Source organism: Lingula anatina, chromosome 3, assembly GCF_051362555.1.
Source record: "Lingula anatina isolate TDL-2025a chromosome 3, LinAna3.0, whole genome shotgun sequence".
Taxonomy (NCBI): Eukaryota; Metazoa; Brachiopoda; class Lingulata; order Lingulida; family Lingulidae; genus Lingula; species Lingula anatina.
The window spans coordinates 25379952-25405974 of NC_141769.1; the positions used below are offsets into that span (position 1 = coordinate 25379952).

The window sequence follows — 26023 nt, forward strand, 5'->3', positions numbered from 1 at the left end:
AAGCACCATATAAGATGGCAGAGAGAACATCTTAAGGAACTCACAATATTTTACTGATCAATCAGTGGTATAAGATAAAACCCTAAGTCTCACAAAAAAATAATAAAAAATTGACACGAAAGAAGTATTTAACTTCCCTGGTCATGTGCGCGTGCTTTACATGTGGTGTCCAGACTGATAAAAGATTAATATATTGATACCAGCAGTTAATTAGAACCACAGGAGTCTGGGTGGGACCTGTCACATGATCCGTGCTGCCTATTGCCGCGGCTTAAAATAGAATATCATCCTGGTATGTGATTGATAGGGGACCAGGAAATGAGGCCAGTCGTTTCGTTTACAGATCAATATGGTTATGAGGTTTACTTTCATTTGCACGCATATGGGACACAAGTTATGGTAAGACTTTGTAGGTGTAGTTACCAGTATAGATATAAGGATTTATTTCGGGTTGATGTTTGCAACGACATGAACTTGTTTGTAACCATGGTGGTGTGAACAATATTGCCATTATTATGTGATTAGATATAATACCATGATGGTTATTAGTGTGTCTGAAGATAGGATTTAGCATTAATGTTCCAGACCTCATATCAGCTGCTATACATGTTCCATTTGAGGATTGTCTTGCAATACATATACATATTATATAATATTTAAAGTTTATATATGTTTACATGGGCGCATGTGATATAATTAAGATCGATTTATAAAAAGTAATAATATTAAGTATTGCATTTTTTTAGAATATATTAGGCAATGTTTAAAGACTGACTAATTTTTACCAAGGACTGGTAAAGAGTGACATGACTTTTATCTTCCCTTTTAAAGGAAAAGTTGATAACTTGTATCTTCATTGCATAGGATTTTCGTCACTTCATGTTCCACGAGAGAAAGCAATTACACATCATTTTAACTACCTTGAACTTAATTGGTAGGAAAAGAAGTTAAAAAAATGTTTTTGAAAGCAAAAAAAAAAAAAAAGAAGAAGAAGCTTATGTAGAGGAATATATTATGAAGTGAACTTTATGTGAGTTTTCATTATCTGATATAAACTCTAATAAAGATTACAATATTTATAATGGTTGACTCATACCTTCACCGCCAATACTTGATAAATATTTGCTTATTTTCCTAATCTTGGAATAATTTCTGAGCTTAGACACATGGGCCCACTATATAATTATAAACACAATTACATCTTTTGAAGGATAAGGTTGGAACAAAATCACCAGCTGTGGTCAGTATTGGCCCAGATGTGGTCATTTGCAGGTCATAACCTAGCTGATTGGGGCACATTCAGGGGCTTGAAAGGACTGTGAACTATCTGCTTATAACATGTGTGATAACTGAAGTATTAATTTCAAATTAAAATTGATTTTGCTGAATCAGGCCTAGTTTCTATGCTGCACTTGAGGTAATTAGTCACTTTGTATCTGATGATTGTGATCAAAATTCACCTGTAATAACTGAGTTTTTTTTGTCTGGTTTTCTTTTCCAAAATGTTTTTTTAACTCATAAAAATTAGAAATAGTTAAGGTTAAATAGTCTACACAAGTCATTCATTGCACTGAACAACAACTGCCATATGAAAGTCAAGGCCTTACTTTTGTTCTCTGAAATTCCTGTTATTCACATAATGGGATTATGAGTGATCTATTGGGGTAATGTCACATTCTTCACATTGATATCATTAATTCACTCATTAATCTCTGTTTATCCTAGTAGGAGCACCAGGTACTCAGAGTCTGTTTTCTGATGAAGAAAAATGCATATGACTGAGTAATTTTGCATAACCACAAGATGACATTAGTGGAATAAATAAATATCTTCTAGAAAGCAGACGTCAGTAGGTGATGTTTTGATATAACCAACTATAGAGTCTGGTATTTTTTATGCTTATTCTTTGCATTGCACCAGATTTTGGGTGATTATAATAAAAAGAGAACAATAATTGGCAATTAAGTCAGATCAAAATGATGAACACTATTGTATTTTCTATTACTCTGACTCATCAGTTTCATTCTACATCCTAGTTAGCAAAATTATATTGTGGTTTGGCATTAATGCAATTTTCTTTCTTTAGAAATTAGAATAATAGTCATATTAGATTGATTTAATACCAATTCCCCTGCTCTCCTTCTTTTTGACGTCATCCAAGGATTGATCGTGTTTTGTCTCTTGCCAATCCTGTGTCTCAAAAAAATATTGTCCTCCTCACAATTTACAATTTATTTTTGTTGGCCCTAGGCAGTATCATGTTGGAATATTTTGTCTTCAATTCCTCCCGTGTTTGTCCTGATTTGTGACTGGCAACATGAAGTAGTATGTAGAGATCCACAAGCTGTTGTGTACTAGGAACTTCAGTCATATTTGACCATGGTATAAGTATGAGATACGCCAGCTGGGGATGACATACATTGTCAGTGCATGACAGATGAGGCGGGAATACTGCTATTATTGTTGTTGTTGTTTTCTTTATTGTTGTCATTGTTACCGTAAGTACTGTTACCGAGAATCGGAGTGCATTGTTTGCTGAAAAGCTATAGTGTTGTTGGTCTTTTAACTGCTCTGGGATAAGAATTGATAGGCAGAGCTGTTCTCGTTTGTACAAAAGAGGCTCTTTAAAAACTGGAACTTAAAATTTTGAGCACGAACATTGTTTGGAAATGACTTTGCTGAAAGGGCTGAACCAGACACAAAAATGTGGATAGTTGAATAAGCTTTATTTGGTGAGTTGACAAGCATGAGTAAGAAAAGGGTAATTACTCTGTTGAATATGTGTTCTTTGACCTTATTTGATCTGTAGTGTTAAAGAAACTGGCATATCAACTTGACTGACAAGCCATTATGTTTTTTTTTTCTGCTACCAACGTCTGCTGACATTAAACAGTTGATAGCATGACGTAAGTTGGTTTGAATATTAACCGTCTCCTTTGACTGTATCAGAAAACTGAACCCACTCTTTCTGTATTACATGTTATAGTGTACATATCAATATCAATTCTGCTTTCAGTCCAGCCAGCAGATGACTCTACTGAAGAACACACCAAGCAGCCATCACAGATAACCCTGCCCTGGGGAGGCAGTAAAGACAGGATGGCATTCCCGCCAACCTTTAATATAGACACCGATATCCGTCCAGGAGAATTTGTGATGAGGACGTTGTTTGCTGAATTCTTTGTTTTAGCGGAACAGAAAATTGAATTGGTCCTCACAGAGCCACTGGTGGGTAAACTCCAGTTCATTTTGAAACTTTATTGTAAAACTGGTTGTAAAATACATCAGTACTATAAAATTTTTTAAAAACACCAAAATTTTTAGATAATTTTCTTCATTTGTCTGAGATGGTTTCTAAATTTAAGCAAAATTATAGCAGAAGCATTGACTTCAAATTTTTTAAAGGTTTTTTTAACTAGTGAAGATGTATAACGTTTTTATTTTGGTTAAATCGAATGGCTGTCTTATCAAAATTAAAAGTGAATTTCAGCAATAACAGCATTTTTTGTAGCCAATCCAGAGAAATGTCATTTACAGTGACATAAACACCGTGGCACATCTTGTGTAATAGAAAACAGTTATTTTTACTTTAAGGGATTGGTTTTATAAGTATTAGCATAATTATAGAGTGTGGATGTCATGTTATGTGTGGTTTAGGTTATTTTTGAACCAGAAGGTGTTCATTAAAAGTAGCATAATTCACCTCAGGTTGACAGGTCATGATGCAAATTTCTTTAATTTTGTTGTTGCTGAAAATTTGAAAGGCTGTTTGCCTCAAGGCTTTGTTTTGTATATGAACTTCCATGCAAGTAACTCATAAAAGACATGACATTTTGATAAGTAAACTTGTTTTATATTTACAAGATAAAAATAAAAAATTGTATGACATACAAACACTGCAACCCTAAAAAAATGAATTCACACAATATTGATGATAAATAAAGGTCCTTATTAATATAATCAGTGTGATAATTTTTTTACAGGAAAGACCTCTGTCCAAGTCTTTACAGCGGAAAGAGGACACAGAGTTTGATCAGGTATGAACTTATATTCATTTAGAATGGAAAAGTGGTGACTACGAGAAATATTTTTATAGTATGATAAGATTTTTTTTTCAATAAAGGAAGGTGTTTGTTGATGCACTTATTTCATGTGGAGTATTTGCCTCATGTAGACAGTCACGTTATATTTCTTCAAATCCATACAGCACTACCAAAAATAAATCAAGTTTATTCAGATAAAATCAATATAATCTATGATGTATGGCAGAGAAAAATTATCTATAACACATTATTCAATTATCTTGGTCAGGTAATAAAACCCAGGGCAATCTGTTACATGGTTAATTGTATTATAATTAAAGCGGTAATGATAAAAGTGGTGAGGTAGTGACCAGTACAACATGGCGGCAGGCTGGGGATAATTGATTAATATTATAGCAATTAAGTTTTTAACTCTACAATTATTTCTTGTAGATGAACAACTGATGCCAATACCACATTAAAAGATATTTAAGTTCCTTTACAGAAATGACTTTTATGTGTAAAATTAGGATAATTAATATTAGGATAGGATAGTTAAAATTTAAGAAATTTAGGCAACATATGTTTCTTGGTCCATTATTTTTAAAAATAAAGAAAAAGAATGTTAATGCACCAAAATTACTCCTAAATGATAAATTATTTAAATCAAAGTCAAGGAGGTAATAATAAGTGCAGAATATTGAATTATTGAATTCAAATAGCTGCCAGGTCACATCATAATGGAAATGTCAGTATGAGGTCTAACCACAATGTAATAGCTATGTTGATGATGAAGTGTTCACAGTTGATAAGGCACAGTTAGGACAGTGCAGCTTTTGCTCTACACTATTTATACACAGTTTTTGTAAAACTATCTTCAAGTGAAGACTGGTGTGCTGGTTGGAAATGAATTCATACTTGAAATTAAAAAATAAATAAAATAATGTTTTTACACTGATTGGTGCCTAATTCAGAAAAGTGATCATTTTCTAGTTATATTGATGGATCGCCTCAGAGTAAAACTGATGTTTGATATTGAAACTGAAAACAATGATTAGAAAATTTGATATCGTTATTACACTTAATTGAATCATGGGAAATAGTTGAACAAAAGCTCATGAGGAGATATAAATGTAGATATGTTTTCTTGTCTTATTTATGCTGGCAAGTAGCATCCTTATGTAACAGCATTCAGAATCAGCTAATATAGAGGCAAACCACTTGGTTGTGCAATAGTGTGGCACTATCAAAGAATCAAATTTAATCAGCTTCCATCTATTTTGTAGCTGTTAAGCACATTGGGCAATGTGGCCGAGCACTGTCTTCCCTCTCTGCTGAGGACATTGTACAAGTGGTTTGACAGGCAGTGTCCACCAGATGGCTCTCTGCAACATGAGCTCAAACAAAAGATGAAAAGTAAAACGGCAGCGTGAGTTTCTCCATGATTATAATGATATCTGAGGGTTTTTATTTGTATTGTATACAAATTTGGGTGTTTTTAATATGTAAATTTCCATTTTTAATGACATAAATTACTTGTTTTTATAACTAAAACCTATATTACATGTATTGCTGTTAATTTTACAGCTAGATGTATTAATATTTTGTGGGTATTTTTCTCATTCCAAAGCATTGTTATTTAAATAAAAACTGATTATAAAAACACTGATTCTTCACTATTGTGCTTTGAAACCAAACTATTGTCAGGAAATATTAATCTGTTCTTTATTTTTTTGAAAAAGCCAATGTTTTTATCTCTATTTAGGGACAGGACAGAAAGAGAATACTTATTGGAAAGAAGAGAGGTGAGAACTGCATAAAAGGATTTTATAAAGATTATATTATAAAATATTTTTGATCTCGGGCAAGATTTATATAATATCAATTGCATTACACGTCTGATTTCTTACATTTCGAGCCTTTTCATTCTTTACTTGTGTTTAGTGCTAATTATTTTTATAAGATATAATGTAATTGCTCATTTAATACTTTCAGCTTGCTGTTGATTTCCTTTACTGCTTAGTTCTCATCGAGGTGTTGAAGCAGGTAAGTGACATGAAAAAAGAAAACTAAGAGAAAAGTGCTGTTTGAGAGTGAAATACAACATGGTGTTAAATTTGTCACATTAATGAAGTACCTGTAAAGAGTCGATTTTTAAATTTATCTGAATCAAATAAATGTAAGATGCTTTTTTGACATTTGTGAGAATTTCATCCATATAACAGAAACTTTGTGTTTTTAGTTGCCGTTCCATCCAGGTCAAGACGACCTGGTCACCCACCTTCTCCTGCAGGCATTTAGGCATTTTAAATACAAAGACATGTGAGTAGGAAAAATTATATGAAAAAACATTTTGGTTGAATATCTTTTAAGGCAAAAATACAAAGAGTTTGCAGCCGCAGATATTGAACTCTGTCAGATAATAATCTTTAAAACCTGTTTCTTTTATATTGCAAAATACTATTACATGTACATTCTTACTAAAAAACCTGACATTTTAATCTAAAGCTAGATACTGAAACTAAAATTATATTGTTACCTTCACATATGTATAATACAATTGTATATGAATTCATAGTAATGTGCCATGAAATGAGTAGATAATATAATATATGGAAATGATGTGTACTTTCCTCACTACAGCCCAGCCAGTAGCCCCAATGGGACCAATGTGTCCACAATATCAGACTTATATGCAGAGGTGATAGGGGTCCTAGCACAATCCAGGTATTAGATAACAACACTGGTATTAATATGTATTATAAGCATATATTTTCTAATATAGCGATTGCTCATTAATGGATGGTGAAAGGAACGGTCTCTTTTGGGAAATGTAACTGCAATATTGCAACAATGAATATGTAATGTATAATTTGTGATATTAAATTACTGAGAATGGATTTGAAGAAGAATTTTTTTCCTGTACTGTAATTGCCGCAGAGAGTTGTACTGATTGAAAAAAAATAACTCCATGTGTTAAATAAATGATTATAATATTATGTTATTTTTTATCTTAAGGTTCCAGGCAGTACGTAAGAAGTTCATGTTGGAGCTGAAGGAACTGCGTAGTAAAGACCAAAGTCTTGCAGTTACACAGAGTGCCATCATCAGCCTTCTTATGGGACTCAAGTTCTTCAGGGTCAAGGTCTGTTGTTTTGGAACCTATTTAATATATATATATATATATATATATATATATATATATATATATATATATATATATATATATATATATATATATATATATATATATATTAAATATATAAAAATTATATATATATATATATATATATATATATATATATATATATATATATATATATATATTTTTTTTTTTTTTTTGCTTTATCTTTATGATTGCTTGAAAACCACAAATGAGAATAATATCTTGAGAGCTTGATTTTTTAATCAAAATTTGCTGTATTTCAAAGTTTTCAGTATGATAGATTTTGTCAAATAGTGCTGAGGAAATGATTTGGAATCTGTGCATGGCAAAATAAAATAGACTTGTATTTTTTTCCTTTGTTTATGAATGGAGAAACTAATCCTTTGATAAAAACAACGTAAATTTATTACTATAGAATATTTTGTTCTGCTATTTTCCAGATGCATCCAATAGAGGAGTTTGAGGCTTGTGTTCACTTCCTTCAGGAGTTGGGCAATTATTTCCTTGAAGTTCGGGAGAAGGACATCAAACATGCGCTGGCAGGATTGTTTGTGGAGATTTTGCTGCCTGTTGCTTCTGTGAGTGAAAGGATACTGATATTATATGAGAAATATATTTTCACCACATCATTGTCTTTTCTATGATAGCCATATAATAGCTCATGTTACAATGCAATATTGTCACAAGGTTTTGAAAACTCAAAATTACAATACTCAAATTGCTTGAACCTCTTGTTTGACTTGGTCTAGTTGTTAACAAATTGAATACAAAAACACCCGAAAACAATGGAAATGGATCCCAAAAGATCTGTTGAATTTGTATAAATGTGTTAGATTGACAAACCTGTCATTATTCCCCATTCCAATCTGTTCTATTCCAGGTGGTCAAACATGAAGTCAACGTCCCTGTGCTGAAGAATTTTGTAGAGAGTCTCTTCACCACCACCACAGAAATGAGTACCAGGAAGAAACACCAGCTGGTAAGATTTTAGTATGTTGCACAGTTTTAATTTCCCCTTTTTTTTTGTCAAATTAAAATGAAACTGGGACATTAAAAGTGAGAAGGGAATAGTCTTATCCTATATTTTTTTGTATTCCAGATGTTCACCATTTTCTGAAAATTTCAGGTATGTAAAGAGAAGTCGATTTCCTAGTAGCATATAAAACATCAGGTAATAATAATATACTTTCATTGTATATTCCAGGCCCTGTACCCCATGTTAACATGTTTACTCTGTGTGAGTCAGAAGTCATTTTTCCTGGCCAACTGGTCCCCTTTCCTGACCATGTGTTTGACACAGCTGAGGAACAGAGACCCTAAGATGTCCAGAGTGGCGCTGGAGTCACTCTACAGGCTCTTATGGTGACTCTCTCTCTCTCTCTCTCTCTCTCTCTCTCTCTCTCTCTCTCTCTCTCTCTCTCAGTTGAAAATTTTAAAATTATGATACTAACACTTAAAATGTTAATGTGGTACCTCTCTAAAGAAAAAAATTATGGCTACTGCACCTTAGAGGTTTACAGAATCACTATAAGAATGAAAAAGAAAATTGTATCAAATAGTCATACACTTTACATTTATTTTAACCTTCACCTTTGCACTTTATACCATTTGCACGTTCTATACTTTAACCAAGCCACAGAATAGATGGTTTATTTATAGTTAACATCATGCATGGTATTTAATCTTCCAGGGTGTATATGATCAGAATCAAATGTGAGAGTAACACGACCACGTTGAGTAAACTTCAGAGCATCTCCAGCAGTTTGTTCCCAAAGGGGGGCAGGTCCCTCATTCCAAAGGACACGCCACTCAACATCTTTGTCAAAATTATACAGTTTGTTGCACAGGTACGACATGTTCTTTTCATTTCATTTGTATTAAAGCAGCTGATATCCTGAAATGGCCAGCTCTATAAGTGCATGTAAAATCCAAGGTTTCATACATATTGTCTTTTATTTTTCGTTAATATTTTAAGGTAAACTAGCAAGAAATAACCACATAGCTACATGAATTAATATCCTGATCATGTTGCAGAAAAGTTTAAAATTTCTGATATTTAATTTATAACAACACATTAATAGACTTGTAGCATTTCTCTGTTTTGATGTTTGTTCGAATTCCTTTGAACAATTTATAAGTGTGCCATACATTTATATTTATTAATTATTTATTAATTTCAGGAAAGGCTTGACTTTGCTATGAGGGAAATAGTCTTCGATTTGCTGTGTGTTGGTAAGCCAATCAGGGTCGTAAACCCGCAACGTATGAGCGTGGGCCTTCGTGCCTTCCTGGTAGTGGCAGACAGTTTACAGCAAAAAGACGGGGAGCCTCCCATGCCTCAGACCGTAGGGGTGATGCCATCTGGAAACACCCTGAGAGTCAAGAAGACTTTCTTGAATAAGATGTTGACTGATGGAGTGGCCAAGACCATAGGGATGTCCAGTTATTATCCTCAGATAAGGAAGGCATTTGATGGGATACTCAGGGTGCTGGACCGTGAAGTGGGCAGGAATCTGGCCATGACCAAACCTGAAAATGTGAATAAAGACCTGGAGGAGCTCATGATGTGAGTTGATGAATATGAAATGGAAAAGGGTTGGAAAGGATAGGCCACTAAGATGTATTTTGATCTGTTTTTTTGCTCTTTTATGAATTGTAACTGATAAACTTTCGAAATAGAGTGATTCTAAGGCATCAGGGATTTTTTCCTGTGGAACTGTAACTGTATTTTATAGTTATTGTATATGCCTTTTGTGAATTATGTATAGTATTACATTAAATATGCAGTATTGTTTACCAAATTTTCCTTATTCAGAGGAGAAAGAAAAGCTAAGATTGATCTATTCCGTACCTGCGTGGCAGCCATTCCTCGTCTGTTCCCTGAGGGCATGCAGAAGTCTGAGGTGGTGGATCTTCTTACGCGACTCATGATTCATGTGGACGAGAAACTGAGAGAGTAAGTATGATAAAAATGTATACTTTGAGTACAAACAAAGCTTCCATGTTACAGTGAGGTCTGATTAAAAACAGGCATAAAAGGATAATATTCTTAACTCAATAGTGATCTACGAGAATTGCAGTAAAGAATCTTAACTCGTGCCATATTATAGTATGTTTATTATGACAGCCCTGATGATCATAATTATGGTGTTCTGAATTGTGTGAAGTAAAACAGGATAATTTATTTGGTCAGATATTTTTCAATGATAATGTATTTTTGCAGGCTATGAAGTCAAAATGTGATAATTTAAAAAATAATTATTTTAGCGTTTAAGTCACCTCAGGTGTATAACTAGTGTTCAGTGATGTTCTCTTATTGTAGGTTGTCACTGCAAGCACTTCAGAATCTTGTATTGGACTTTCCAAGTTGGAGAGAAGATGTTTTACATGGTAAGTTAACAAAGCCTGCTAGGAGTCTAATTGTTTGTAGATAAGCTTTATGAATTAAGAGAATGTTACTTTCACCTAATAATGCAGTATTTTTAACTAAGTGTTTGAAGTTAGAGTAATAGTGGTACAATAATTACTGTAGTCATAATGGTGATATTAATAAGGTTTTGATTTATGTTTCTTAAAAAGTAGTGAATTTAACAGTGTGGTTTAATATTCATACTATCTGTTTCTAGGCTTCATTCAGTTTGTGCAGAAAGAGATTGGTGACTCATTCCCAGGTCAGCAGCATTTGGACAACTTTCTCCGTGTCCTGTTACAGTTCCTGACACAGTGGAAGACAGCCGCCCAGTCCCCCTATGGTGCTAAAGTAAGATTAGTTTGCTTTGCTGTCTAGGTCACCTTTGGTGCTAAAGTAAGATGTAAGCTGTTGGCTGTACCATCCAGTCCACTTTTTGGTGCTTCCCAGTCCTCCTTTGGTGCTAAACTACAGTTACTCTTAGACTAGTTGGTTTTTCTGTCCCCTTTGGTGCTTAAGTTATATAAGTCTAGCAGGCTTTGCAAACCAGTTCTGAAGTAAGATAAGTCTAGCAGGCTTTTCTGCCCAATCCCCCTTTGGTGCTAAAGTAAGTTAACTCTAGCTGGCTTTGCTGTCATGCCATCCATTAATAGTAAAGTAATTCCATGTGCAAATGTTGGCGAAATGTATGTATGGGGAATTAATTATGGCGGACTTTGTATTTGTGTTTGTATATAGGTTGAAATATGTATATGGCTCATGCCTCAGTATTAACTCTCTTGAACATTTCCTACCCCAAAACTTTTTTGAATTTAAACTTTGTCATTCAAAGTGATTCTTAGAATAACACAAAATATTAATGTTTCATTTTTTCCAGGATAAATCTGAAAACTTGGAGTTGTCTGCCCACAAGCTTCCCTTTGACCGCAGCAGCCATGCTAACGTGATGAATGAGATCGAGGGGTTTGCCCTGGTCATGTTGTGTAACTGTAAACCTCTGACGCGAAAACTGGCAGCCTGTATACTCAAGGAGGTCCGCACCCTCTTCAGCATCCTGGGCACATCGAAGGTAATGTTTTTGTCAATATTGGGGCTACAGTTCTGTCTTATGTTTAATACATGTATACTTTGTAGATATGTTATCTCTTTTACTGACTGGCCTATAACTTTTGAAATCAAAATGCCCACTGCCGTGAAGATTTATAATATGCCAAAATAGAATACTTCACAAAATAATTGCCAAAAAAAGTATAGATACATACTAATGTCAGTTTTGAAATAGTATCTAGACTCATGATTAAAGATATAAAGTGATTCATTGATCAATAATAAAGACTGCAATTTATTGTCAGTACACATAGTTCAAATGATAGTCATATTTCATTTTACATTATAAGAAGCTGGATGAATTTTATTTTCTACATCCAGGTTGATGACCCCTGTGTTATAGATGTCATAGACAAGGCCATGCCAAATATTATAGAGAAACTGCTGCCCTACCTGCCATCACAGGAAAAGGTGAGGTTGCCTGGTCACAGTTTTAGTTTGTGGTAGAATATCTACACCTTACAGGGAACTCGAGATCGAAAAATTAGAATATTGAGGCCTTGTACTGTTCATTTGCTTTATATTCATGTTTTTCACAGATTCTTTTAGTGTCTTGCATGATACCTGTTTTTATACAGACTCTATAAATAGAAGTCGTCATTGGAAACAGAAATGAGTTTTAGTGTTTATTATTTGAATTTCTATGCATGAAAAAATTAATTGGAGATTTCCCATATGTTTTGCCACAAAAGTGTGAAATTTGATTTCTTTTAAGATGCAGTTTCTTATTCCACTTACTGCTTTCCAGAAAATTTGATTTGTTATAAAAAACACATCCCTCCATCTCTGCAATGTTCTATTCAATCTATTTGATTCCATATAAAATAATTGGAATGCATCTGTTCCCTATCCTAAGTCAATTTTATTTCTAATAGTAGAATACATTTCCTCCCTCTCTCTAGAACGCCATCCAGTCAGCCTCCAATATTGACCTACAGTGGCTGTGCGAGAGAACATCCGCCGTGTGGGTCGCGGGTTATCACGAGCACAATATCACCCTGGACACCAGTCGGTCAGGGGCGGTCACCAACGAGTTTGACCCCTGGGTGGTGTGTCTGGCCAATTTTCTTGGTCAGGACTGCCTGTACACCAGCTGTCCCCATGCCATAGCACATGCCTGGCCCATTGTGTACTACAGGCTACAGTCCTATATGGATCCTAATGTGTAAGAGACATCATGCCTGATATCACTTCAGAACATATTTAGATTCAGCCAAATAATTATTTTACGGAATTTGTTTTAAAAAATGCCAAAAGCAGTCATAAATCAGATTAATATTTTAAAGATTTTAAAGCATTTTGCTATAGCTATAGCCTTGGGCATGTCAAAAGACAAGAATAGTTTACCCAATTTACCAAATGTATAAGACTTTGAAATGTTCAGATCTCTCAATTATGGGAGTTTATTTGAAAATGATAGAAATCCATGCAGTTAACAAGAACAAAATTTTGCACATAGGAGACTGTTTAAAAGTATCTTATTTTGCAAATTTGTGGATTGTTAATTTGTCTGTTTTACCTTAAACTATAGAGAATATTTAAGTGATAGTTTAGATGCAAGCTGATTAATCAAGATTTCTTCAAGATATATAATGTATGAAATGTATTGTAAAAAAATGTATATAATCTTACAATCCAGCAACCCCTCCATAGTAAGTGACACCCGCTCCTCGTCCATCTTGAGGTCAGGCAGTAAGAAGATGGCCAGTGAGAAGGACTTGTATAATAACCTGTGGAGGAACTATGTGGTGTTTGCCTGCTGTATAGCCCCATCAGGACCAGGTGCCACACCCAGGTGCTCTTCTCCAGAACTCAGGTGAGGAGAGGGAAGAGAAGTGGTGGGGGAATGGATTTTTTACTGATACTGTAGTGAACATGACTTGAATCTTTTATCCCAATGTATTTGTGAGAACTGATTGGGCCTAGGGTGTTATTTTAAACCTTATTTCTCTTTGAGGATAAGTTTTCTTTACAAAAGATTACCAGAACTTTACTACAAGAAAATAAGTAAGGAGAATTAAGGTGATATAATGGATATTGTGTGAAATTGTATTTACTTCTTTTTCTAATTTTATAAGTGGAGGTTTGTTTGGTATAGCTGAGTTATGTTATTTGTTGGAAGCATTAGGCAGAAAATTATTCCCTTACCAATGTCATTATGTAAAATGTCTCTTATGTGTTTTTAAATTTTTTTTCAAAAAAGCTGATAATCTGATGCGTATTCTTTGGCAGGGACACACAACTCGTATAATAGTCATACTAAATATAATTCTGCCATTCCATGGTTTCAGCTCATCACCTGAGAGTTCATCCTCAGAGCGATCAGAGCCGCGTCCAGCAGGTGTCGTCACAGTGTGTGCTAGTAACCTGTTTAAGCAGCTCACTCCCCTCATTCGTAGTGATGCACTGGACACTAGGGAGACCATCGTCAATGGACTGGGGAGGTGCAATCCAGATTCCTTCAGGTGTGGACTGATTGTTGTATCACAACTGATATAACTGGCAATAGTTTTACAATCAGTGATGAGTATTTTCCGACTATAGGCAGAATCAGACTTTTTGGGTGGTGTTGGTGCTTACAACAGTAATGAGATTTTTCTATCGGTGTATTTCTAACTTTGTGGGAGCATCATTCCTGCATGATATGGCTGAAACTGTTTTTCTGAATTTCAAAGTTGAACAATGTTCTCGATCCATATTTGCAAAAATCTACATTTGAAACCGATCTCTTTAGACTTAAAAATGCTTTCTGTGTAATGAAGAAAGAAAGTTCATAAAAAAAAAGATAAATAAAAAAATAAGAGTAATTATTGCTGTATTTATTTCAGGGCCTTGGTGGAGGAGCTGGTACCATACATCAAGGAAGCCATTGACAGGAAGCAGGAGAAAGTTGCCAGGAGGAAGAAAAGAGACGCTCTTCGAGTTCTGCTGGTCAGAATATTTAAACTGCTGGCTGAGAACAAGACATTTGCTCATAGGTTAGTAAACTTGTCAATCATAACAGGGCTAAAGAGTAGTAGCTCGTTAACCAAGGGCTAGTGGACTGCTTGGCTGGGCTACCAGTTCCTACATGTCATGACCGGGATATTTGTTTGGACCAGTAAAAAATTGAACTTGGTTGGTCCAAAGCACCAACAAGAGTTTTAAGACCCTCAATTTTGAATCTACAGTCATCATTCGACATACTTCACTAATAAAAATACATATAAATATAATACTAATAAAAACCGATGGCGTTTTTCCCTTCCATTTCAAAATTATCACATTCACAAACACATTAAGCTACCTAATCATGCTGGTAGTATCTGTCTCAAACAAATAGCCTGGGTGATTTTCGGTCCGGCAAAATTTTCATTACTGCCTGTCCAAATGTACGACCCTTCTGAAAAGTTTTCAGCATGTCTGCATCTTTTCACCATTTGAAGCAGCCCTGTCCCTTTTAAAATTGCTGGCTACTGGCCTGAAATTGATCCTTATATAATAATATGTGGAATATGCCACAATGTGTAGAGACTGCAATCTTGCTGTGCCACACATCTCCAGTTCACCTGTAATCCCAGTGTGTATATTTCCAGCAATACCAAGGTGGTGGATGCTGAGAGGCACACCCTGAGTCCCACCTTTGTGGAGTACATAGATGGTGCTAGGATCTTCCTGGACAATGAAGGGGACAGAGAACAGCCCATGCTGCAGGAAATCAGGGTGTACTTTGCTGGGTTTGTGACACAGCTGATCATACACACACCAGGTAATAGGGTCAGACAAGGGCAAGGTTACTTTAATATTTGTCTCAGAATATCTGTTCAGAGTATTATTGATTGGTGAATGCATGAATATTTCAGTTATAAAGGTAAAATGTGTTTTGCTGACTTTAAGATGAATCAGTTGTTGTAGATGAATCAGTTGTTGTAGAACTGAGCATAATCGTCGGCTTGGTACAGGTATCAGCCAAAGGTAGTTGTTCATACGCAAACAAAATATGAAATCTTACATGATACCTGACTAACAACCTAGGAGAAGGTCTTAATCAGCTCTTGTTTATGTAACTGTATAACAAGGTTATAGAAAGTTCAGCTTTGTCAGGTTTCATTTATTCTTGAATAATCTGCTCTTCTTCCAGTGGAGTACAGATACTGCCTGTTATCGCGGGACCTCCGTTACAGCCTGTTCTTCTTGTTCGCTGGCTGGAGCGGCAGATTTGGGACCATGTTTGGAGCAGTAGATAGGAGGTAGACTCTTACTAACAGGGAATGCTTTAGACATTCTAGATGATGGTTGAATTTTCTATGAAGTTTCAGCTTTTGAATAATTATTTTTTAAATAGAATGGTTGATTTGATGTCTTTGGAGGACTGTCAGCTGGTTTTGATCAAGCGGCACCTGATGAATTTATTTTTGATGGCAATTTTCAAAGAAATTTTTATATTATATATTAATGTGGTCCTTTCACAATCAGTATGGGGAGATATTGTTCTTGTTTATTCAAAGGAACTTGAGACTTGAACTTGAGTTAGGACTTTGAACTGAACCTTCGCTCTCTGTATCTGCAACTGTATATTGAATATTGAAGGACATTGATGATGTTTTCAGGCAAAGTAAATATATAATATTATATATTATATATTATATATAAAAATTATATGTTTTCAGACAAGGTAAAGATGAAGCCTGTACAGACTTTGAATTGGCAGCTGTCCATGCCATGTCGGCCGTAGTATGCTGTGGTCAAGTGTTTGACCCCTCTGGACTTAACGAGGATGGCTACCTGTACAGCTGGTTAGATGTCCTTCTGGGGACACATGATGAAAAAGTAAGAACACCTAGACCACCTGAAATTCTCTTCTAATTTTTCTTATATACTGCATTCTGATTCATTTGTTATTTTTGTCTAACTGACTCACCAGTTATTATCTACAATTTACATTTGTTCCGTGTTGATTAATTGGATATATATATGCCGATTTCTGTTGGAATTTGATATCTGGTGTTTATGACTATTATTTAGGTTCAAATACTGGTTGATCTGTTCTAGTCATAGTTTTTAATACTCTGAAGGTCTGCCATGTAGATTCTAATAAAACAGATTGGAGGTCATCTTCGCAAAGGTCAATGCACCTCAGTTTTATATACAATCCGTCACTAGAGGGAAAAAAACAATGACGTTACAAAAAGTTGTGACATGCAGACACGTGTACATGCATGCACGTGTAAGCAAGCCCACACATTGATATCATAAATAATTCGTAATTTCTGACCAACTAAAAATACAATTACTTTGTGAAGCAGACCAGACCATAATTAATCTCTGTTGAACATTTAACTACAACAGACTATATCTCTGAAACTCCTTATTTGGTTTCATGTTTTAACATTGTGTGCATTAGAAGAAATATTATTTTTCTTAGAAGTATATATTTTTTCCTTTCCTCTGCTGCTTTACTAGACACAAAGTCAGGTGAGTTAAGTGTGACTGCCTTGGTGACACTGTTTCCCAGCATGCACCAGTTTGTGCATTGTGAAGCAGTGACAGGCTATTTGGCGGTGACAGCAGACGACATTTTGTGACTTCCGGTTTACTTGTGTGCTTTTCATTGTCATTTGTTTACTTTTGCTGAAATTTGATGTCCTTCTTCTATGTCGTTCAATATTTGATGTAATTGTTCTCAAGATATGGTATTTGTGTTCCGTTTAAAATGTATTTCTATGACTTGGTGGTATAATAGAACATATAAATGTTATGCTACATTTTTTTCTCAAAAACCAGCCACTAGGCTAATGATTCACCTTGTTACAAACGTGTGTATTCTTGTTTTTAATATTGTGTCATGTCATATGTATATGTATCCCTCTTCACAAGGGTTCGATATGATGAATTTTACTGGACTGTCAAACTTGAGATAAGAATTAAATAATGTTCAAACTTTGCTCATAGATTTGTTAGATGAGATGTCCTGCTTTGTCTTTATCTTACTATTTGTACAGTTACATTTAGCAAGTACCGGGGCATATTGAGGAGAAATTTATTATATCACTTCATTTACATGTGTGTAAATGGCTTTCCAACATGTTCTCTACTGGACTGTTTTCATGAACTGAATTTTTGTCTACACTCCCATTTTTCCTGTGTATGTAGGTGACATACTGTTTCTGTATTGAATTTTTACATGCATAAAATCTGTTTCAGTAATTGCTGTTTCATTACTAAGTGGTTCAACGTACTTGTATAACAGAATGAAAGTGTTGCATTTTGCTTCGAGTGATTTGTTTGGCAATGTTCAGTTTTTTTTTTTTTTTCAAACAAGTTGGTTATGTTTCAAAAGTGCTACAAGTTCCTTCAAATAAGATTTAGGTCAAAGGAACGAAAATAAGTGATTTTTTCAGCTGATAGTGAAGCTGCTTCTATTTTGATTTGGGAAAGAAATTAACTTATTGAAAAACTTGACCAATATTTTTAATTTGTGGTCGTTGTAATGCTTAATTGCCCAAGCATTGTCGCTTTTTATTTTTAATGCTTCTTGAATTAGTCATTTTAAGCACATATTACCTGGAATAAGAACACATTAATTAATTAATTAATTTCTATATCTTTGCCTATACATCCTATACTATATGTTCTTACCAGGCTTGCCATAGGGATCTGTGGCAAAAATCTGCATCAGTATATGGTTCATTTATTTTGAAGCTCCCCAGTGAAATGCCTACCTATGATCTTTAAGTTCTATTCAGTCAACAGTTCTATTAAGGTTTTTAGGTTTATACATGTGAACAGTTAGATGTTAAGACAAAGCTATCTATCCTGTACCTGTTGTTTCTTCGGTTCTCTGATGCCAGCTTATAAAATAAAAAATAAAAACAGCATACATTTTGGTATGAATTAAAATATTGTGTTTTGATTTATTTTGCAGATATACCAGCTAGCCCAAGAGACAGTAGTGCTTCTGTTGGAGTTTAACCCTGAGACTCAACCCCTGCTGGACTGGGTAATAGACCGTGTGTATACTGGAACCACAGAGGTTGGAGATGGCTGCTTCAAGGCTCTGGCCACGGTGTTTCAGAAGAAGTAAGGATGCTGGATATTTCTGCCTTTGGCTATGTGTGTTTTCATTGAAAAGAGAGGAGGGGTTAATCATGTCGTAAAAGATGCATGTTATAACCTTTATAAATTGTGGTGATATTTTACTTTGAATATTGAAATAAGCTTAATCTGCATTTATTTAGAGGAAACATATTTCAAAATTCTGATAAGGAGTGATGAAAATGACCAGCATTCAAATTGGAATAAGAAAAAAATTATTTTGGTCATTGATCCCTAGCACAATTAAATCTAGATTTTCTCCTGTATTTCAGTGGGGAATACCCATGCGACCACGTAGCCATGATGAATGTTGCATTGTTGAACATTGGCTGTCCCAGAATGCAAATCCATGACATGGCCCTTCAGTTACTTCAGCTTCTGTATGTAAGATTCTTTGACGATAAACGTGTGGATACTGCTTGTTATACCCCCGGGAGAGACACGGAAATGGGACAAGGGGAGACCAAGCACAAAGAAACCCTCACAGAGACTCTGACATCGATGTCAGTAAGATTTCAGAACAGTCAAATTTTTCTGTCTGAAGAGCTTGCCAGGTTGCATCCTGATCTCACTATGCCAATATTTTCAGGTAAGTAAACCAGCTGCATTCAGGGTCGATTTTACTTCCTGACGCAACAAAATTAGAAATTGATTACCAAAAAAAAAAAAACGTATATTTTGTGTTTCAAGTATTTCTTATAACCATTCAAATCCTACAAAGAAAGGATTCTAAAATTGAATATATGTTCTTTTATAAATTGAACAAACTATAGAGCGTAATGTTGATATTTGTTGAACATGTGTGTACGTTCCCAGAGATCACCCACAGACTGCAGACAGCCAGACCAGCAATACGCCAGGTGCTCCTTCAGGTCCTCACCCCATGGCTGTACAATCTGGAGTTTGTAGACCCCCACCTGCCCCCTCTCAATGTGTGGGCTGACGCCCTGCTGCGGGCTCAAGAAGGGACCCAGGACCTGGAGCCCCCACTGAAGGGGGAGGGCTGGGGCTCTCAGCAGGCCACGGAAATGGTGCTGAACAACATGTTTTATATCACACTGAAAGTGAGTGCGTGTGATGGTTATGCATTTTAAGCAATATCATGTTGGCATCCCCTGACCTAAGGGATTTTGTTTGAGTTTCAATGTGTTGCTTTCAACCAACAGTCTTGATTTTGAAAATTTAATAATTTAATTGGCTTTAGGGTCATCATACACACAATTTATTAAGTCATCTATTTTTTAATTCAGTTTGTTGGGTATACTTTAGGTGTAGAAGATTCAAATTCGATAAAAACATTAAATATTTCCAGAAAAGTTAATGCTTTCTTGATTTATAAAAAAATTCTCTAAAGACATGTTTTCACATAAGAAAACCATGTTTTCTCTCCCCTGTAGTTTGTAGATGACCACCCGTGTGAGCTGGAGAACCTGTGGTCAGCCCTGGTCCACTACTGGCCAAATAACCTCAGGATTATCATACGCTTCATGATCATTGTCACGGGCATGGCACCCACAGAGCTTTTACAAACTGTAAGTAATAAAATTGAGTAACAAGTTGTATTTGTCTGATTATTTATTTATTTATTTATTTATTTATTTATTTATTTATTTATTTAAAGCACCTCTAATATGATATTTATTAAATGTCTTGAATGTGTTGCTACTTGGGATTCAATAATTATAGTACGCACATAAACAGTAATTGCAATCTTGACTTTATTGCCTTAGTGAAAATTTGATTAAAACTGTATTATTAATCATTTCTGGTTTCAAAAATTGTGTAATAAAGACTTCTTCCTTCGTAAAGTTCAAATACTTTGAATCTTTTTCCAGGCCAAGCTTGTGACTGTGTACATAGCTAGAACACGGCCAGATCGACTGATCGAGGAAATCATGAATGAGCTGCAGACAATCGAGAATCTCCACTTCAACATCGACAGAACTGAGACTCCACCTTTCTTCCGCCTGACCAACTTCAGGAAGTACGGAGAGGAGGGTTCATCCGCTGACACCACTATGGAGAGGACGGAGGGAAGCCCGCTGGAAAAAGGACAGATTCACACTAAGAGAAGAAGTGCAAGTGCCCTGGAGGAGAGAGAGCTGCTGTATGTAGAAATGGGTTTCTTCTAGTGTTTTAACAGTAAATCTGTTCTTTACCAATTGAATGAGACAATCTTTTTTTTTAGTTAAAAAAAATAGTCACAGCATATTTACCTGATTATTTTGAGAAAAATGTACGTTCAATTACCACCCTAAAAGGCACTAAAGCACTGTGGTATAGGTATAAAACAATCAATGACAAGATTGAATAGGTAGCTTGGATTGCTAGAAAGTATGTACTAATACCCAACTACATGTATCAAAGTAGGAATATATGTGTTGTTTAATATGTCATTTCATTTAATATTCCAATAATTTTCCATTCAAACACAGCACTAGTTTTGCACATGGGAAAGACTATAATTATTTGATTTGTACCATCTATATCAGGACCCCAAGGACCAACTCGGCCGCCTCACTCCGCAGTGTCTCTAGCGGCTCCAGTCATGGTAGCGTGAAGGAAATGCGTGGCCTCTCACTTACATCTGGTGCTGAAGTATCACGTATGTATAAATATAGTGATTCATGAGTTCATTAAATGTCAGTAATAATTCATGGTTTTTGAATGAGACCAGTATTTAATAAAGTAAATTAGTAATGCCTATTTAATGAATATTTATTGATATATACAAATTAGATAAACTATGAATCAAAATAAACCCAATGTTAATGAGAATATCAAATATGAGTTTTCAAATTTCAAAATATGTTGTTAATTTATCTTTTAAATTAATCAAACTCGTTTCAACTGGCACTCAATACATAATTTAAGTATATTTCAATTCCTGATCTCCCAGCTGATGAGAGCATCCCTAAGCAGTCAGGAGAGGACCCATTGGAGGGCCCCCAGCCCTATCCTCTCCCCATGCCAGCATATGGGGGCTTTTATGCCCCTCTCAACTACCACCTGCCTGAGAGTGGCACTCAGATACAGTGCTTCCACAGGTGAGAGAACTTGCTGAACTAACTGTTCATTACAGCTAGAAAATAATAGTAAAAAAATATATTTGCCTGACACTGAACCATTTTTTCTTTGTCAAGATCCAAATAAGGTATCGAATTTCATAAGAAACCTGTTCACTATTTATGTACTTAAAATTAAATAAACTTAATTTCTCGTGAGCCTCTTTATCATTCTGTTCTACTTAGGATAACAAATTGTGTTTTCTGTTTGACACATCTACACAAAGTAGAACAGTGTGGCATTTTAATGAAAGTACTTATCCAGAAGATATATTGCCCATGTTGTTGTTAAGTTTATGATTATGTGTCATCTTTCATTCACTGTGTGTTAATTTCCAGGTGTAACATGGCAGTGATGCTGTTAACAGATCTGATAGTGGATGGTTTGGAGATAGACTGGTCCATGCATCTCCCTCTGATGTTCCATATCATCTTCCTAGGTAAGGGGAGGTGAGGGTGGGGCATAATATCACTGTGAAGTGGATCTTCCTCTTATGCTGTATTTGATATTTTAATATGTGTCAGTATACATATTGAATTGTACTTCAGGACAAAGCCTTGCAGGTGTGTTTATTGAAGTGATAGGATTAGTTTTCAACCTAATCTGTGTCTCGCAAGGTCACAGTGCCACATTAACACTGGTCCCTTACCAAATACCAGTGAAATTGAAGCCAGGCAATAAATTTCATCAAGTACTGGTCACTCCTGTATTTTTGCTTTAGGCCGGCATGTTCTTAGACTTAGGTGTCCCAAAGGACCAATAGGCATGAAAAGAACTGGCACTGATTCATTTTATCTACTACAGTGTACATGCATATTGTTTCAGGTTTGGATAACAACCGTAGCCTGGTGTCAGAGCACTGTAAGAAACTACTGTTGAATATTCTGCTTGTGCTCAGTGTGGAGACGGACAACCTTGGGATAGCCAAGCTGATTCTCATCAACAAGGAGCTCAAAGAGGAGTTCCAGCTAGCACTGTCTAACTCCATAGCCAAGGATTTAGGTATGTTGGATAATGGCATTTATTTCATGTCATGAAATAAAATTAAAATGAAGCATCACCCAGATGAAATTTCATATTGTCACATTTCTGTGTTAAATTTGTTGAAGACCATGTTATGTTGGTGAAGTGCTGCACTTTTGTTATATTCCAGCGATCACAACCAGCACTGAGCAGACAGGCATGATGCCAGCCTAGTCAATGTGTGTTATACATGAATGTCATGTTTGTGTTATATTCCAGAGAGCACAGCCAGCAGTGAGCAGACAGGCATGATGCCAGCCCAGTCATGTTTGTGTTATATATGAATGTCATGTTTGTGTTATATTTCAGAGAGCACAGTCAGCAATGAGCAGACGGGCATGATGCCAGCCCAGTCATGTTTGTGTTATACATGTACATGAATGTCATGTTTATGTTATATTCCAGAGAGCACGGCCAGCAGTGAGCAGACTGGCATGATGCCAGCCCAGTCATGTTTGTGTTATATATGAATGTCATGTTTGTGTTATATTTCAGAGAGCACAGCCAGCAGTGAGCAGACAGGCATGATGCCAGCCCAGTCCACCATCAGCATCAGCTCCATTTCCACCATCACTCCAGAAAATGTTTCCAAAATGGTGGATGTGGACTCCATGACCTCCATGAAAGAGGTGGTGACAGGGATTATAGACTTCATGACTGCTAGGTATTGTAGTTTATGATAATTCACAAATATGATTATCGTCTCTGGTATTTTTTTATACCCTAAAAGATATCTAAAGTGCATTGCCAGTGAGTACATTGAGATGTGATTTTGAAAAGGGTAATTTTTACTTATAAGAATGTAAGATATTATGATATTATTGTTTTATTTTGTGCAATAATATCAAATCACATAATAAGTGTTCATTATCTTTTTCAACGAAAATATCATATCCAATTTTATATGTCAGACATCTAAAATGGTTAAAACCATATCAATCACTATGTCAGATGTCAAATATGTTTATCTTTTTTTCCCCCAGGAAATCCAAGCCTTTGTGGAGTTTTGAGGACACCACATCGCGTAACCTGACCATGAAGAGTGCGGAACAGCTTGAATACCTGTTGAAACACGTGATACGTATCTGTAAGGAGGTCATTCCTCTGTCGCATGTGGAGCATCGCTGGGCACAGGTGGCGCTGCAGCTGGCTTTGTCCTGTTCATCGAGACATTATGCTGGCAGGTCTTTACAGGTAAGCAAATGTCTTATAACAGGTAAACTGCTGTCATTTAAAAAGAAAATTGATGTTGCTGAAATTAACCTCTAATTCTTGGGTTTGGTGGCGGTTCAGTGTTTTGAATCTTACATGAGGCTTATTTTTTAGTAGCCTTATATTGTCAGTCATGTTCTTTCCCATGTCCTGTCTCAAGAACGAATACTGCATTTGGCATCGCCTTTTTGCTTCATCTTATTTGTAAAATGTTTTGAAGCATATATACAGTTTTGTATGTTTATAATGAGTTATTTATAGAAATTTTCTGTCTCATCTTCACGACCAGGTATTCCGTGCACTCCACGTCCCACTGAACACGCGCATGCTGTCAGACATCTTGTCGCGTCTGGTGGAGACTGTCGCTGAGCAGGGCGAAGACATGCAGGGCTACGTCACAGAGATCATGCTCACCCTGGAGGCCGCCGTGGACCGCATTGACACAAATCTCCTAAAACCAATGGACTTTACCAAAGATCTATTCCTATCTACTCCTAATCTCACCAGAGAGGTGAGGGCAGAGATTAGGAAGAGTCCCACGACAGCGGTGGTGAAGTATACGCCGGCCTCGCACCATTCACATTCTAGGAGCACCAGTATGTCGCTGAGTGCCATAGCACGGCGCTCTGCACCGATGGCATCGTCACCACCTGTAGTGGCAGAAGTCAAAGGTCAGGACCAATCATTTTCAACATTTTTAACCTTAAATACTGCAGAATACTGCAGCATTTTGGGTTGGTGTTGTTCTCCATTGTTCTGTAGAATGCATTGAAGTTGTCATTCCCATTGTTTAAAATGATAGTTCACACATGTATTTTTGGTGTGTACTTCACTTATTTAACAAACTAAGGTATATGATAGCTTTTGTGATTAAAAAATTCTGTAAAAGTGGATGAAACTTGTAGTCTCTTCTAAAAAAAAATTCCTGTTACCAGTGTATGAAATGGCCGCCTGCCCGCCAGCCCGAGGCTGGTAACTTTCAGGCCGGGCGGGTAAGATTTGCAAATTACCCGCCCGACGGGCTGGCTATTTTTACAGCCTATTTTCATCTTTTATTTTGTCTATGTTCACAAGCGATTTCAGCAAAATATCAAATAAACTCACTGTTTTCACCCACTTTCATAGAAGCAAAGAACTAACCATAGCTTGCAATCGAATGCTCGTATCGAAATGTAACCAACAGTCTCCCTCTCAGTGGCCTCGTTTTCGAAGTTCCGTCTGTGTGATATGAAGTTGAAAGACAACTTGAAACGAGGCATATTGTTCTTAACCAGCTTCAGTGCACAGCAGATAACGTAACGTCATTGTTTTGTGTGGAGGAGATACCGCGAGTAGCAATTTGTAGGTTGAGAGTAATAAAAATGTGAAAGTATAAAAAGTTATGATATTGATTAAATAGACTTATAGGTACATGAAGTGCTTATAATCAACAGTAATAAAGTCAACGGAGGCAAATTAAAGGAGAATTTTACAAAAAATTTGAATCCCAAAATTATGAGTGAACGTACGAGTTTACGCTGTGCGTCAGATGTAGTTCTTTTCCCACGAGCTTTCATCTTGGGCTGTCAAAAATGAAAAAATTCTATCAAGTCCGATAGAGAAGTTCACAAAAGAAAAACAATTGAGGAAAGAAATAAAAATAAAGATTACGACAGAACCAAACGAAAGAGAACAAATTGGGACCCATGGAAAGGTGACTTCGATTTGCAATTAGTCGAGCGGCAACTTTTTTTGTAAAACCGTAACTCGAAAGTATCACGCATTGTGACCGAGCGCAAGCATCTCGATCCAATAACTCGCCCATACTCACCCCATATAATATATTGTAGCCTCTATGCGATATATATAGCTATTCTTAATAAGCAATGCTTTTGAGATACGGGGCCCTGCAGGACTGTCTATGGGCCATTAGCGTGCAGGACCGTTCCCGACCGCTTTTTAAAG

At 35.9% G+C, this 26023-nt stretch overlaps 1 protein-coding gene across 1 annotated transcript in view; it reads left to right on the forward strand.

Moving 5' to 3' along the window:
- The window catches only part of LOC106150623 (protein furry), a 46572-nt gene that overhangs the window by 2503 nt on the left and 18046 nt on the right, over positions 1-26023 (forward strand). The window contains exons 3-39 of the mRNA XM_087008757.1: positions 3017-3228; positions 3984-4037; positions 5309-5451; positions 5788-5827; positions 6018-6068; positions 6265-6344; positions 6666-6749; positions 7041-7167; positions 7629-7766; positions 8069-8167; positions 8393-8550; positions 8879-9035; positions 9369-9754; positions 10004-10144; positions 10511-10578; positions 10815-10948; positions 11475-11666; positions 12026-12115; positions 12607-12869; positions 13344-13520; positions 13996-14169; positions 14533-14682; positions 15280-15452; positions 15825-15933; positions 16354-16513; positions 18609-18763; positions 19051-19367; positions 19595-19842; positions 20176-20310; positions 20614-20885; positions 21271-21383; positions 21678-21825; positions 22183-22283; positions 22670-22846; positions 23363-23531; positions 23851-24061; positions 24369-24750. Of these exons, the coding sequence (XP_086864883.1) occupies positions 3017-3228; positions 3984-4037; positions 5309-5451; positions 5788-5827; positions 6018-6068; positions 6265-6344; positions 6666-6749; positions 7041-7167; positions 7629-7766; positions 8069-8167; positions 8393-8550; positions 8879-9035; positions 9369-9754; positions 10004-10144; positions 10511-10578; positions 10815-10948; positions 11475-11666; positions 12026-12115; positions 12607-12869; positions 13344-13520; positions 13996-14169; positions 14533-14682; positions 15280-15452; positions 15825-15933; positions 16354-16513; positions 18609-18763; positions 19051-19367; positions 19595-19842; positions 20176-20310; positions 20614-20885; positions 21271-21383; positions 21678-21825; positions 22183-22283; positions 22670-22846; positions 23363-23531; positions 23851-24061; positions 24369-24750 (5988 nt within the window). The remainder of the gene's footprint in view (positions 1-3016; positions 3229-3983; positions 4038-5308; positions 5452-5787; positions 5828-6017; positions 6069-6264; positions 6345-6665; positions 6750-7040; positions 7168-7628; positions 7767-8068; positions 8168-8392; positions 8551-8878; positions 9036-9368; positions 9755-10003; positions 10145-10510; positions 10579-10814; positions 10949-11474; positions 11667-12025; positions 12116-12606; positions 12870-13343; positions 13521-13995; positions 14170-14532; positions 14683-15279; positions 15453-15824; positions 15934-16353; positions 16514-18608; positions 18764-19050; positions 19368-19594; positions 19843-20175; positions 20311-20613; positions 20886-21270; positions 21384-21677; positions 21826-22182; positions 22284-22669; positions 22847-23362; positions 23532-23850; positions 24062-24368; positions 24751-26023) is intronic.